We start from the raw sequence: 13,705 nt of genomic DNA on the forward strand, positions 1-13,705 counted from the left end.
GTGTAGGGGGGGGGGGGGGTTGAATAGGACATGATATTTGCCTTTCATAATCTTATATTATTTTTCCAATGCTGGGAAAAAGACAAAGAAAATAATAGTTATGTAGAATATGAGAAAAGCTATGATAAAGACATACACAGGATTATATGGGAACAAAGAGGGGGGCATGTTTGTCAAATTGAGAGATCAGGGAATGCTTTCTAGAAGAGGGACTGTTGACCTGAGATTTAAAGGGTGACTAGTAGTAATCATCAAAATGTACTATTTCTGAAGGGAAAGTGGTTCCCAGGAGAGGGGAAAGTATGTGAAGGCACAGAAATGTGAAGGCAGTACAGAGACACCTGCTTGACACAAGGTGGAGTAAAGTGGCAAGGTGGGAGGTGAATAGGGTTAGATCTGTGCATGGGCCACGTCAGGTAATCAAGAGCCTTGACATTTGTACTTTCCCTCTTAAAGCTATGGGAATCACTCCTGCATTCACTTGTTTATTTCTACTGTATACTAAATCCTCAGCCACATGTTAAGGATTTGGAGAGCCCAGTCTGCTTTCAGGGAATTCAGTAGTTTAAGGAGAGATGTTGCTAATTAGCAGGAAAATAAAAAGATGGTTATTTAAGCAAATTGATAACTTTTTAGTTTAGAATAAATGGTTGTGAATGTAATTTTCCCCCCTGGAGATGCTTAAGAACTTTGGTATTTACAGACTATGAGGACTTTCTATAGGATGAGAACTAGGATACACAGATTGTAATTTTTAAAAAGTGTTATGTGCAATATGTAATTTTTTTGTGAGGAACTAAAACTAGCACATCCAGAATTCAGAATATCTGTACATAAAGTCTGATGCCACCACATAACTGTGTGTAAGTCTTTTAAATTCATTCAACCATCACCTGTTGTGAACTAGGGGTACAAAGTTAAGTAATACTATTTGGTTCCCACCATTGAGGAAATTATAAGTTAAGTGGAACTAAATAACCACTTTTTAGTATATGTTACAGGTTAGAGTAGAATAACAGTAATGATAGCTGTCACTTCCTGAATACCTGTGCCAGATAGTCTTCTAAGTGCCTTCCATGTAGTAACTCATTTGGTGAGTTACACTACAGCACTATGAGATAGGTGCTGGTGATTACTGGCTTTTTGCACATGAGGAATTTGATGTACAAGGGTGGTAATTGACTTATTCAAGTTCTACAGCTGGTAAGTAGTGCAGCTAGGATTTGAAATCAGGCAGTTTGTTGCCAAGCCTATATAACCACTCTGCATACTGTCTCTGAATATTGAACAATTCATGACAGAGTGTAACTAAAGTACCACAGTGGGATAGAAGATAGAACAATAAGCTCTGCCTGAGGGTTTGGGAAAGACTTCTGAGGTGAACTCAGAGCTTAGCTACTAGGAAAAACGAAGAAGGGGGCACCCTTGGCAGAAAGAACATGACACTTATTTTGACTCACATGTTATTTAGATGTGTGTTGTCTAGTTTCCAAATATTTAGGGCTTTTCTCTCATTTGTTGCTGATTTCCTGTTTAATTCCTTTGTGCTCTGAGAGCATACTTTGTATGGTTTCTATTCTTTTGAATTGTTAAGGTGTGTGTTTATGGCCTTTGATGTGATCTGTCTTGATGAATGCTCCATGTGAGTTTGGAAAGAAGATGTATTCTGTTGTTGGATGGAGTGTTTCATAAATATCAACTATAGATTTAGTTGATTGATAGTAATGTTCAGTAAACTTTATCTGTTTTGATTTCTTGCACACTTGATGTATCCATTATTGTATGAGGGCTGTTGAAATCTCCAGCTCTAACAGGAAACTTGTCTTTTTCTTCCCTCACTTCTGTCAGTTTTTCCTCACATAGTTGATGGTCTTGTTAGGCTTATACACATGAAGGATTGTTATGTCTCCTTGGAGAATACCCTTCTTTATCTCTGATATTTTTCCTTGTTTTGAAGACTGTGTGTCTAAAATTAATATAGGTACTCAGCTTTCTTTTGATTGAGTTAGCATAATGTATCTTTCTTCATCTCTTCTACTTTTAACCTTTCTGATTACTTATATTTTTTATTCCTGATTATTATTTATAGTTAAAGTAGCTTTCTTATAGACATCATGTATATTTTTTAATCTACTCTGACATTCTCTGTCTTTTAATTGGTACACTTAGACTATTTGCATTTAAAGTGATTGTTGATATAGTTGATTATTATCTATCACATTTGTAACTTTGCTATTTTTTCCCATCCCTCTTCTGCCTTCTCTGTTGCTGGTTTTTTAAATATGTTTTTATTGATTTTAGAGAGAGAGGAAGGGAGAGGGAGAAGAAAACATTAATCGGCTGCCTCCTGCATAACCCCCTACTGGGGATGGGGCCCACAACCTGGACATGTGTCCTGGTGGGGAATCAAACCCCAGCAACCCTCTGATGCATGGATAGACACTTGACCAACTAAGCCACAGTGGCCAGGGCTGCCTTCTCTGGTTTTAACTGAACATCCTATATAATAAAAGCGTAATATGCAAATCAACCGAACGGCGGAACCACCAGTCGGCTGGGGGCGGGGCCGGTAAGCACACAGCGCCAGGCCAGCCAAGGTGCATGCCAGCAGGCAAAAGGAGGAAATGGCGATGGGGTGGGGGCAGTGACCAGCGGAGGGGTGATGGGGGGGGGCGGTGTCGTCCCCTTATTGGCCATTCCGGTCACCTCCTGCAGAGGAAGGCCAGGCGGTGGCAGTGGTAGGATGATGGGGGCGGTGCCGTCCTCTGATCGGCTGGCCTGGTCACCTCCCACAGAGGGAGGCCAGACTGCGGCTTAGGCCTGCTCCCCCTGAGAGTGGGCCTAAGCCATCAGTAGGACATCCCCTGAGGACTCCCGGACTGTGAGAGGGCGCAGGGATTTGAGCTAATTCAGGGGTGGGCAAACTTTTTGACTCGAGGGCCACATGGGTTCTTAAACTGGACCGGAGGGCCGGAACAAAAGCATGGATGGAGTGTTTGTGTGAACTAATATAAATTCAAAGTAAACATCATTACATAAAAGGGTACGGTCTTTTTTTTTTATTAGTTTTATTCATTTCAAACGGGCCGGATCCGGCCCACGGGCCGTAGTTTGCCCACGGCTGCTCTAGTCATCATATACAATAAAAGCCTAATATGCTAAGTGTCTGGTCCTCCAGTCAGTCGTTCAACCAATCAAAGCATAATATACTAATGATATGCTAAGGCTGCTCAGCCACTTACTATGGTGTGCACTGACCACCAGGGGGCAGACACTCCTACCGCTAGGTTAGCTTGCTGCTGGGGTCCGGCCGATCGGGACTGATGCACATTGACCACCAGGGGGCAGATGCTCAATGCAGGAGTTGCCCCCTGGTGGTCAGTGTGATCCCACAGGGGGAGCGCCACTCAGCCACAAGCCGGGCTCATGGCTAGTGAGCGCAGATGCCATGGTGGGAGCCTCTCCCGACTCTGCAGCAGCAGGCGCTGTGGGTCGGAATGAGCGCGAGTGGCACCCGGCCCCGACTAGGGCTCCTCCCTGGCTGCCTGCCACTTGGTACACTGCTACATCCCCCAAGGGGTCTCGGACTTCGAGAAGGTGCAGGCCAGGCTGAGGGACCTCCCTGCCCCCCGTCGCCACAGTGCACGAATTTCGTGCACCAGGCCTCTAGTTTAATATGATTGCCTTTTATCTCCTCTCTTTGCATATCAAATAAACCTATTTTTCAAAAAGATTTTAGCGTTTGCCCTGTTTTAGTGTACATCAAGCATGTCAAACTCATGGCCCATGACAAATATTTTTGTGGCCCAGCCAATATAACAGAATGTAAGAAACGTTTTAATAAAAAATGTCATAACTTAATTTTTACAGTATCCTGTTATACATAATTATTAATAACGAACTACGACATTCACTAATGACTGATTACTATAATTGTGTTGCATTCATTTCCCTTACGCTCAGGCACACCATTCTCTCCACTAATACTAGCAGGAGATATTTTAGCAGCCAATTGCCACGTCATTAGTCTTGTACTAACTTGTTTGGTGTACACAACAGGAAATATTTTGCTTTTGGAGAACAAGAAAAATAGGTTTATTTGCATTATGCTCATTAATTTGTGCAGTTATTCAGTGTCTGGTAAGTTAATTTTCATGAAAAAATATTAATTTTTATTAAAATGTTCTATTTTTTTTCTGTTAACTGATTACTCATTTATTTCAGCCCTTTGTGTTCAGCATGTCTCTATCTAAATAAACCTATGTTTCTATGAAAATTGAAGCTTTTGTTTTTTTTTCGGCCCACATAAACTTAAACCTTGTTTAGTTGGCCCGTGTTAGCCTTTGAGTTTGACATGCTTGCTGTACATATTTTACTACTCTTTGTCTGCTTTCAAATAACACTTTATCACTGAGGTATAGAGGGTGTCTTATAACAGACTCTCAATTTCTCCTCTTCATTCCTTATGACATTGCTGTCACTCATCTTACTAATTTGTAAACTATAATCACCCAGTACATTATTACTATTATTATTTTAAAAACAGGGTTTTTTTTAGATCAGTTAACAATAATGAAAGATTTTATTTTATCTTCATTTATTCCTTTGTCTGAGAGATTCTTTATTTCTTTACTTATAAAGGATAATTCCATTGGAGGTAGAATTCTAAGCTGGTAGGTTTTTCTTCCAACATTTAAAATATTTTCCTCCATTCTCTTCTTGCGTGCATGTTTGGATGAGAAATCCACTGTGATTTTTATCCTTGTTCTCTTATAGGTAAGGAGCTTTCCCCTCCCCACTTCTCACACCCCAACCTCTTTCATAATCATGACATCTATCTTTAATTTTCTGCAGTTTGCATATGATATGCCTGTGGTAATCTTGTAGATATATACCTTGCTCGATTTTTTCTTAGCCTCCTGTATCAGTGGCTTGGTGTCTGTCATTAATTTTGCAAAGTACTAAGCCATTATTACTTCAAATATGCCTATGTTCCCTTCTCTCTTTCTTCTCCTTTTGGAAGTTTCTTTGATTTATCTTCAAACTAACTAATTCTTTCCTGGGCCATGTACTGTTGAGCCCATCAGAACATTCTTCATATTTGTTACAGTGCTTTCAGTTTCTAGCATTTCCTTTCAGTTGTTTTTTAGAGCCTTCTTGGCGTGGTTGTAAAGTGTGGGAGGGGGAAACAGTTTTTATACTGTTTTGATTATTTCTCAGTGTCTTATGGGCCTGTGACCCTCACATGTGTTTCTCCTGGGCTGTTGCCTTCCCCCTCCCTCTTAAGGGGGAAGACAAATTCCCTTAACCCAAGGAAGACAAGGTGAAGTATTTTACTCTGGAGAGTAAGTAGGTCCTTGTTATGTAGAATGCTCTGGGAACATTTCCCAATGATTACTCTTCCCCTCCACCTGCCAGAGGCAGGAAGGGATCTTTCTCAGATCCCCTCTGTGGAGTGCCTGGAGGTGCAACCCCGGGAAGTTGAGGGGGGCCCTAAGACTAGCCCCCAGGAGTTTCTCATGTGCTAGCCCACTGTCAACCTCCAGCAATTCATCAGTGTTCCTGCCAGTTTGTGGTTCTGGGGACTTTTGTTCCGTGTAAGCAGGTTTCAGCCGTGGCTCTCTAGATGCCATGTCCCTCTGGATTTCAGGGCTTGGTTTCCCTGCAGTGTCAGTTCTTTGATGGGTCGAGAAACATCCCAGATTTCCAGTTTATTCAGCTATTTCTTAGAAGTCATCACAACAGTGATGACTTCTAAGCCCCTTTACATTTTGTTGCTGAAACCCTGATTTTAAATTTTAACTTTTTTTCTTGTAACTTTTAAGAACCATATCATTCCATAATACAGATGTACCTTGAGTTACCTATTCATCTATTAAAGGACTAGCCTATTTCTAACTTTTCATTATTATAAACAATTAAATAACGTGCAATCTAGTAAACCGCCTTGTACTGTATTGATGTGGGATAGGTTCCTGGAAGAAATTAGATAAAGAGTAGGTGTGTTAATACTATCAGATTGCCCTAAAAAAGACTGTTGATTTCTATTCTAGTCAATAGTGTTTACATTTACATTTCCCTATTCTTACTATGTATTTTATAAATCCTGTTTTTGCCAAACTAATGAGTAAACAGTTGTACTTTGTTTTAATTTGCATTTCTCTGATTATTAGTGATTTTAAGGACCTTTTCATATATCTGTTGTGTTGCATTTCATATATGTAGTATTTTTACTGGGAATAGACTGTTTCTATATCATTCTTATTTTGCTCTCAGATTGTTGTTATTAAGAGGTTCATGAATAGCCTAGTTGTTAATACTTTGCTATAAGGATTGCTAGTATTTTAAATTATTTGTTGCCTGTCTTTTTATTTTGTGGTATTTTTAGCTGTAAATCTGTCTTCTTTTTTCCTTTTAAGAAGAATCAACCCTAAATTATATTTACTTTTATATTTGCTTCCAATTTTTTATTGTTTGTTTATATTTAGATCTTTAATACATTTGGAATTAATTTTTTTCCATATGAAAAATATTAGCTTTTATTTATGTGAATAATTTTAGAATATCATAAATTGATGTTGTAACCAGTCTATAGAATTCTAGGATTTTCTCCCCAGTTTCCAGTAACCAAGAATAAGAAATGGAGAAATTGTGTTGTTGGATTCATCCAGGCATGAATAATGGGTAGGAATGTGTATAGCCCAGGAATGCAAGGGAAGTGAAGGCACAGTTGAGAATGTCATTGAAGAGATTAAACATGGTCTGATCTCTGCTGAAGAATAGGAGAATTGGGAGAAGTCAGTAAGTGATTCCAGCTAAGACCACAGATTTAGGGAGCGTGATAGTTATCTCAGAGTGCAATTTCGGAATGTGACAGTTTGTAATAGAGAAATTCCTAGTGGTGATAGGTCTAGCACAGTGATGGCGAACCTTTTGAGCTCGGCGTGTCAGCATTTTGAAAAACCCGAACTTAATTAACTCTGGTTCCGTGTCACATATAGAAATTTTTTGATATTTGCAACCATAGTAAAACAAAGACTTATATTTTTGATATTTATTTTATATATTTAAATGCCATTTAACAAAGAAAAATCAACCAAAAAAATGAGTTCGCATGTCACCTCTGACATGCGTGTCATAGGTTCGCCATCACTGGTCTAGCATATGGCCCTGAAGGTTGTAGCCCTGTTAATATGCATCCCACTCCTGAGGATGTCTCCCCTGCACTGTGCTGTCCATTGAGGATACTGATAACTAAGTGACTGGCTAGAAGTAGAGGTTAGGGGAGATATGTAGAATGCAAAATGTCTCAGTATTAGGCAGTCACAAATTATAGAAACATTGTGCTACAGAAATTCTTTTGCACGTCTTTTATACATAATTTGTATAAACTTTTAGAGAATAATGGAGCTGTCAGGTCACCTTACACAAGTTTATTTATTCCCTAACAATTTAATTATACTATGTTAATCATATCAAATAACCTAACTGCCATTCAACTGTTAGAGTAAATGTGTTTTGGGGCTCCCAAAACAGCAATGGGAGCCCTAGAAGGAGGGGTTCTAGAAAGGTGTCAGAAAGATGGCAACACTGGTTGCTCCATTGGAAATCATAGCTAAGGGAAGTGTTCTTAAAGGGAGGCACATTGCTTTTGACTCTGGGATATGCTTTTGTCTATGAAGAGAGAAGATTAAGCACACTGAAAAGATACTTTGAGAAATTGTTCAATTCAGTATATGTATAGGATGAGTTCACACATGGGGTGAGAAGGGTAAGGGAATGTTGGGAATATAAATGAGATGGCTAATCTTGTAATATCTCAAAGATGAGGCTAAAATTGGATAATGACTTCTTGAAAGGCAAAAAAATCATGCTTTAGCAGGTAGAAATTTTAAATTCTAATTCAGGACTGTATCTATAGTTCTTTTCCAGTGTATATGTTAGATTTCTGGGTCATATGTCCAGATCATTGGGAGCCTCTCTAAATTTTTGCCTTATTCTTAAAAAGCTCAAGAAATTTTGCCTTTACTCTTCGTAGTACAGTGGGGCCTTGACTTACGAGTGTCCCGACTAATGAGTTTTTTGAGATACCAGCAGTCTCTCGGCCGATTTTTTGCATTGAGTTGACAGAGTAATTTGAGTTAACGAGCTCCTTAACGAGCTCGGTCTCAGAAGGAATTAAACTCGTAAGTCAAGGCCCCACTGTATAAGAAAAATAAAGGATTTCCCCCCAGAAAGTTTAAAGAAAAATAAAAAACCTGAGCAATTACTTATAGTTTTTTGATGAAAGTATAAGATTTCCCTTAGCCTTTTTTTTTCTTGTGAAATTAAGGAGGTACTTAGAAAAATTTTTACCTGTGCTACTCAAAGACTGCTAGTTATTTGACAAATACGTTTTAAAAATTTAGGCTATTGTTTTATACCCTTCTATAATTTAAATAGTGGTAAACTATTTAAAGGATTTTGGGTGGGCATAGTTAGTGTCTGGATTTCCAAGCATTAACACAAGAGATTAGAAAATAAATACTGCCTGGGTTCATTGCTATTTAAATAACCCCCTGTTGGCAGTGCAAATATTTTTTCTTGTGAAACAAAATAGAGTTCTCATACACAATAATCTTTATAAATATTTTGAAAACCCCTTAAAACATTACCACAAAATAATCATTCTATTTGTTTTCATTATTATATTTTGCATATCTCTTCTATATTGCTTTAGAAACTACTTATTGGCCATTCTACTAAGAAATAAATTTTCCCTTAATTTTTTTTATCATTTTGTAAGTCTCTAAAACATAGTACTACCATAAGAGCTTACGCTGTTTCCTTTCTCTTACTTACTTACTAAAAATGTGAATGAAAAGAATTAAATGTTTTGTGATCAAGCTGAAGGAAGAAAAGAAATTTAAAAATTATTGAATGCACTAATGTGCTTGGCACTTTATAGAAATGATGTTATTTTATGTATGCATTACACAAAGGTTGTGAAAAAAAGATTTTACAGATGAGAGAAACCCAAGATTTAAGGGTTGAGAGCCTTTCACCTGAATTTACTGATCTTATATGGGCATGTTTCTACTGCTTTGACTGAAAAGTCCCTATTTTTTTCCTACTCTTTCACTCCTGGAGAGTATTTAAAACATGGTAGTTCTTGGTCTGAATATCCTATATAATAAAAGTTTAATATGCAAATCGACCGAACTGTGGAACTACTGGTTGGCGGGGGGCGGGGCCGGTGAGCAGGCAGCGCCAGGCCAAAATACATGCCAGCGGGCAGAGGGAAGGGACGGCGATGGGGGAGGGGGGGTGGCAGCGACCAGCAGCAGCAGCAGGGCAATGGGGGGCGTGGCCGGCCACTCACCAGCCAGTGCTGTCCCCTGATTGGCCCTCCGGGAGCAGGCCTAAGCTGTCAGTCGGACATCCCCTGAGGGCTTCCAGACTGCCAGAGGGCACAGGCCGGGCTGAGGGACCCCCCCCCCACCCCCGAGTGCACAAATTTTCATGCACTGGGCCTCTAGTACTTTAAATATAAACATTGAAGTGCAGACAAAGCAATGATTCAGCAAGCTTGTATGCTTAAGTGTTTCTTGGTAAATTAGGAGAAAGGGAGGAATCTTTTTTTCTGTCACTGAGATTATCTGAGTAATTGAGAAATACCTGTAAACCCTTTTAGCTAATTGATACCTATCCTTTTGTATCTGATAAATATTAAATAATGATGGTGCAATAGCTTGATTACATTTAGTCAATGTTTGTCAATATGTGATCATGTTTTTGTTTTGTTTTTTACCGGGACGAAAGCTGATTATTTTAATGCATATTCTGAAAAATCAAAGATTTCTTTCACATTCTATTTGCTACTTGGTACTAAATAATAAATATACTAGAGTCACAATTTCCAAGAATTCTGTAATTTAAAGTTAGCACATAAACATGAGTAGACTGGGGAAAGGCACTTGACCAGAAGGTAAAGGTCTGGATTCTCATACAATTCCCTTTCATTGTGAAATTTTGAGCAAGTTGTTCTTGTCTTTGGCCTCCCCTAAAGGTAGAATAATCCTATCTTCTGTACACATCCTTAAGTTGGAATGAGAAACAAAGGAGATGGTCTGGAAGTGCTTTGAAGGTCTCTACATAAAGAGTGATGCTTGCCTTTTTTTTTTTTTTAATGATATAGACTCCTTTGAAAGCTGGGGATCTCTTAGAAAAACATTTTCAAAGAATCGGAGGATCGTGAATCCCCTAATCCCTAACCACAGACTCTAGATTATGAACTCTGGCTACAGGCTAAGGAAAAAGAGCAGAGCTATGCATAATGTAAAATGTTAGCTAATTTACAAACGTGTAATTCACTTCAAATTTTGTTTTTGTTCTGGGGATTTTTCGGACTGCACCCACCAGCACATAGTAGGCTATTTGAATATACTTTTGAAATCTTTTTATTTATATTTGGAGGACTTGCTTATTTTCTAAGAACAGCTTTGAACTGGACTAACTAGTTTGTCATTTTGTAATTCAGAGCTGCCCCCTGGCCTTTGCCTTTGTGTCTAAGCATTCTTCCCTGAGATTGGACCCACTTAGAGTGTATTAAGTGCTTTTTGCACAGCGGTAGCTCAGCACAGACAAGCCATTGGCAGAACTGTAAGCAGAGTGTGTCTTTTTGCTCCTCACCTGTGATGAGTTACATCACGGCCTCCTGTTGCAGTCAGCTACAGTGCATACGCCCATGCCTGTAGCCCAATACAGAGTCACTCAAAATTCTCAAGGACACATGTTTAAGATGCTAGTTCTTCTTATAGTTTTTTAAAAAAATCAGTAGTCAGATGTTTAGTACAAAAAGCTCTAGCCTTGTAGCAGTCTTTCATTTTTAAAAAAATATATTTTATTGATTTTTTACAGAGAGGAAGGGAGAGGGATAGAGAGTTAGAAACATCGACGAGAGAGAAACATCAATCAGCTGCCCTTTGCACACCCCCCTACTGGGGATGTGCCCGCAACCAAGGTACATGCCCCCGACTGGAATCGAACGCAGGACCCCCCAGTCCACAGGCCAACGCTCTATCCACTGAGCCAAACCAGTTAGGGCAGTCTTTCATTTTTTAAAGAAATGACATACTGGCTTATGTGGTTATGTAGCAAGATTTAAAATGAATCTTCAGTTTATTCCTGCTTTTCCACAGATGAAAAAGCAAATTGCCTTTCTTCCAGATTCTGTGTATCCAGAATGTCTTCCCAGCTTTCCTGAATCCTTTTGTGAGATATCCTGTTTTTGTGTATGAAATTAGCTAATTGCTGGCACAGTGAGTGGTGGTTGAAAAGGGCTGATGATGCTTTCTGAAAGCTTAGTGTTATTGATTCTGGTATATATTCTAACCCAGTGTCAGTTTATTTATTTCTTAACTGCAGCTCTAGCCAGGGATACATTTTTTTTGATACATTTTATATTATGATGTAGTACACACAAAAACCCCCTTACCTAAAAAATAGTTATTTATGTAAACTAATTTCTTGTATTATATGTACTTACTATATGTACTCTGATATCTTTTATTTCACTTTAAAAATACTCATCATGGCCCTAACTGGTTTGGCTCAGTGGATAGAATGTCGGCCTGCGGACTGAAAGGTCCCAAGTTCGATTCTGGTCAAGGGCATGTACCTTGGTTGTGGGCACATCCCCAGTAGGGGATGTGCAGGAGGCAGCTGATCGATGTTTCTCTCTCATCGATGTTTCTAACTCTCTATCCCTCTCCCTTCCTCTCTGTAAAAAATCAATAAAATATATTTAAAAAAATACTCATCATGATCTACCAAATGAATCAACATGACCTACCAAAGGGTTTCAAGCCACAGTTTGAAAAAGTGGTCTTCCGTTATATAATTTTCAGTCATGTGATTTGTAGAATATATTGGGGATATCATTTTAGTTAAGTTTTATGTATTTTCAAACTATAATCTAAAGTAATCTCTTTAGCAGGTACCAAAGTATAATCCTTTATCTAGAAAAAATATATAAATTAAAAATAGAAAAACTATGTTTTGTTTTTTTGTGTGGATGGAGTTCTTTGTTTGGATGCTTTGAGGTAAGGGTGAACTTTCTGTTCCCTCATTTTTTTACAAGTATTTAGCTATTCAGCAACATATTAATAGTAAGATTTGTGATCCTTTTTTTGTTGAACTTGATATGACTAACTGGAAACATTTGCCCAGTTAATGTTTTACATTTAATGGGTTACATTTTATACAAATTGTGTCAGAGCTAGTAGGATAGTTGAGTGCCATAATTTTAATTTGTCATTTAGGAAGATGTATCAGAATTATCTTTGCCTTTCTACTTTTTCTTTTTAAAGAAGTAGAAAAAGTATTTTAGTCAGAATTTTCTACTTTTCGACTTGTTATAACCTCTTCAGGAATGCTTGACCTGATCAGACAGTGGCATTTTGACTGTTTCTGGTGAACATCTTTCTGCAGGATTACAAGTGTTGATCACCAGCCCGCCAAGATGAACATGGTGAAGAGGATCATGGGGCGCCCAAGGCAGGAGGAGTGCAGCCCGCAGGACAACGCCTTGGGACTGATGCACCTCCGCCGGCTCTTCACTGAGTTGTGCCATCCTCCTCGGCACATGACTCAGAAGGAACAAGAGGAGAAGCTGTACATGATGCTGCCAGTGTTTAACAGGGTGAGTCCAGGCTGCCAAACACATGCCTTCCAGGACTGGGTGGCACCACCAGAATCTTAAGGTCATAATAAGTCTCAGGTAGGAAGAGTGATAGAATGAGTTAAGTCTTTAAGAAGCTTGATGTTTTCCTTTCTTCCTGTCAGTTTGCTATAAAGTAGTATGACTTGATGTGAGACCTGGTGAAATGAACTCTACTTAGTTCTTACATATAAAAGGAAAACTGAGCATTTTGTAAAAGGTTCCTCTAATGGTTGAGTTTGGGAGGAGGGATAGATTGTAAATTATCATGTGTTATTTCCATTATTTTTGAAGTGACGGTTTTATTGCACCAAATGGTGCAATTGCCCAAGTGCTCTCTGTACACTTTTAAGGAATCATTTCAGTTTTCTTTCTTGTTTGGCAGGTTTTCTATCAGAGATTGAAAGAAGATAGTTACAGGCCCTAGAGAGTCTAAATAGTTAGTGTTTTATTGTATTTTATCAAGTTGATACATGTAGCAACCTTGATGGGTATTTTTAAAATAATTTTTAGTTTTTACAAGGTGTACAAGTACACAGGTTAAAAAGTCAAGTAGTTCCGCAGGCTAATAGATGCCCCACTGCTCTCCACTGCTAATTGCTGCTGCCACTTTTAGCTCTCTCAGCTTTAAACAACATACTTTTACTGCTTGTTTCTTGATTATTCAGTCTTAATTAACTTCCTAATGAGGATTATGAAAATTAGCTTTTTTAAATTCCCCATTCCTCCAAACTATAACAAGCATACATACACTCACTGGCACATGCTGCCCTCATCCTTGTCCTTTTCATGTAGTATACATTTGTTTAAACAGTATTTGTGTTTATACTGACTGAATGTGGTGTGAATAGTGTTCACAGATGGACCTTATAGTATACCACCATTACTCCCACTCTTGTAGAACCTACTTTCCCCAGACTTCATACTATAACTGTCTCCATTTTTGTCTTTCTCTGCATGTCTCTGTTTCCCTCCCTCCTCATTGGGGAGGGGGTGGGGCCGGCC

General features: G+C 38.8%; 1 protein-coding gene across 5 annotated transcripts in view; it reads left to right on the plus strand.

Annotated features, from left to right (window-relative positions):
• Positions 1–13,705, plus strand: part of WDFY3 (WD repeat and FYVE domain containing 3) — a 245,140-nt gene that overhangs the window by 47,767 nt on the left and 183,668 nt on the right. For all 5 annotated transcript variants that reach the window (XM_005874107.2, XM_014545987.1, XM_014545986.1 and 2 more), the window contains one exon: positions 12,472–12,682. In XM_005874107.2, coding sequence (XP_005874169.1) covers positions 12,503–12,682 — 180 coding nt within the window. In that variant the 5' untranslated portion in view covers positions 12,472–12,502. Of the gene's footprint in view, positions 1–12,471; positions 12,683–13,705 lie in introns of those variants that run through there.

This window comes from Myotis brandtii, unplaced genomic scaffold, assembly GCF_000412655.1.
Source record: "Myotis brandtii unplaced genomic scaffold, ASM41265v1 scaffold424, whole genome shotgun sequence".
NCBI classification, from domain to species: domain Eukaryota; kingdom Metazoa; phylum Chordata; class Mammalia; order Chiroptera; family Vespertilionidae; genus Myotis; species Myotis brandtii.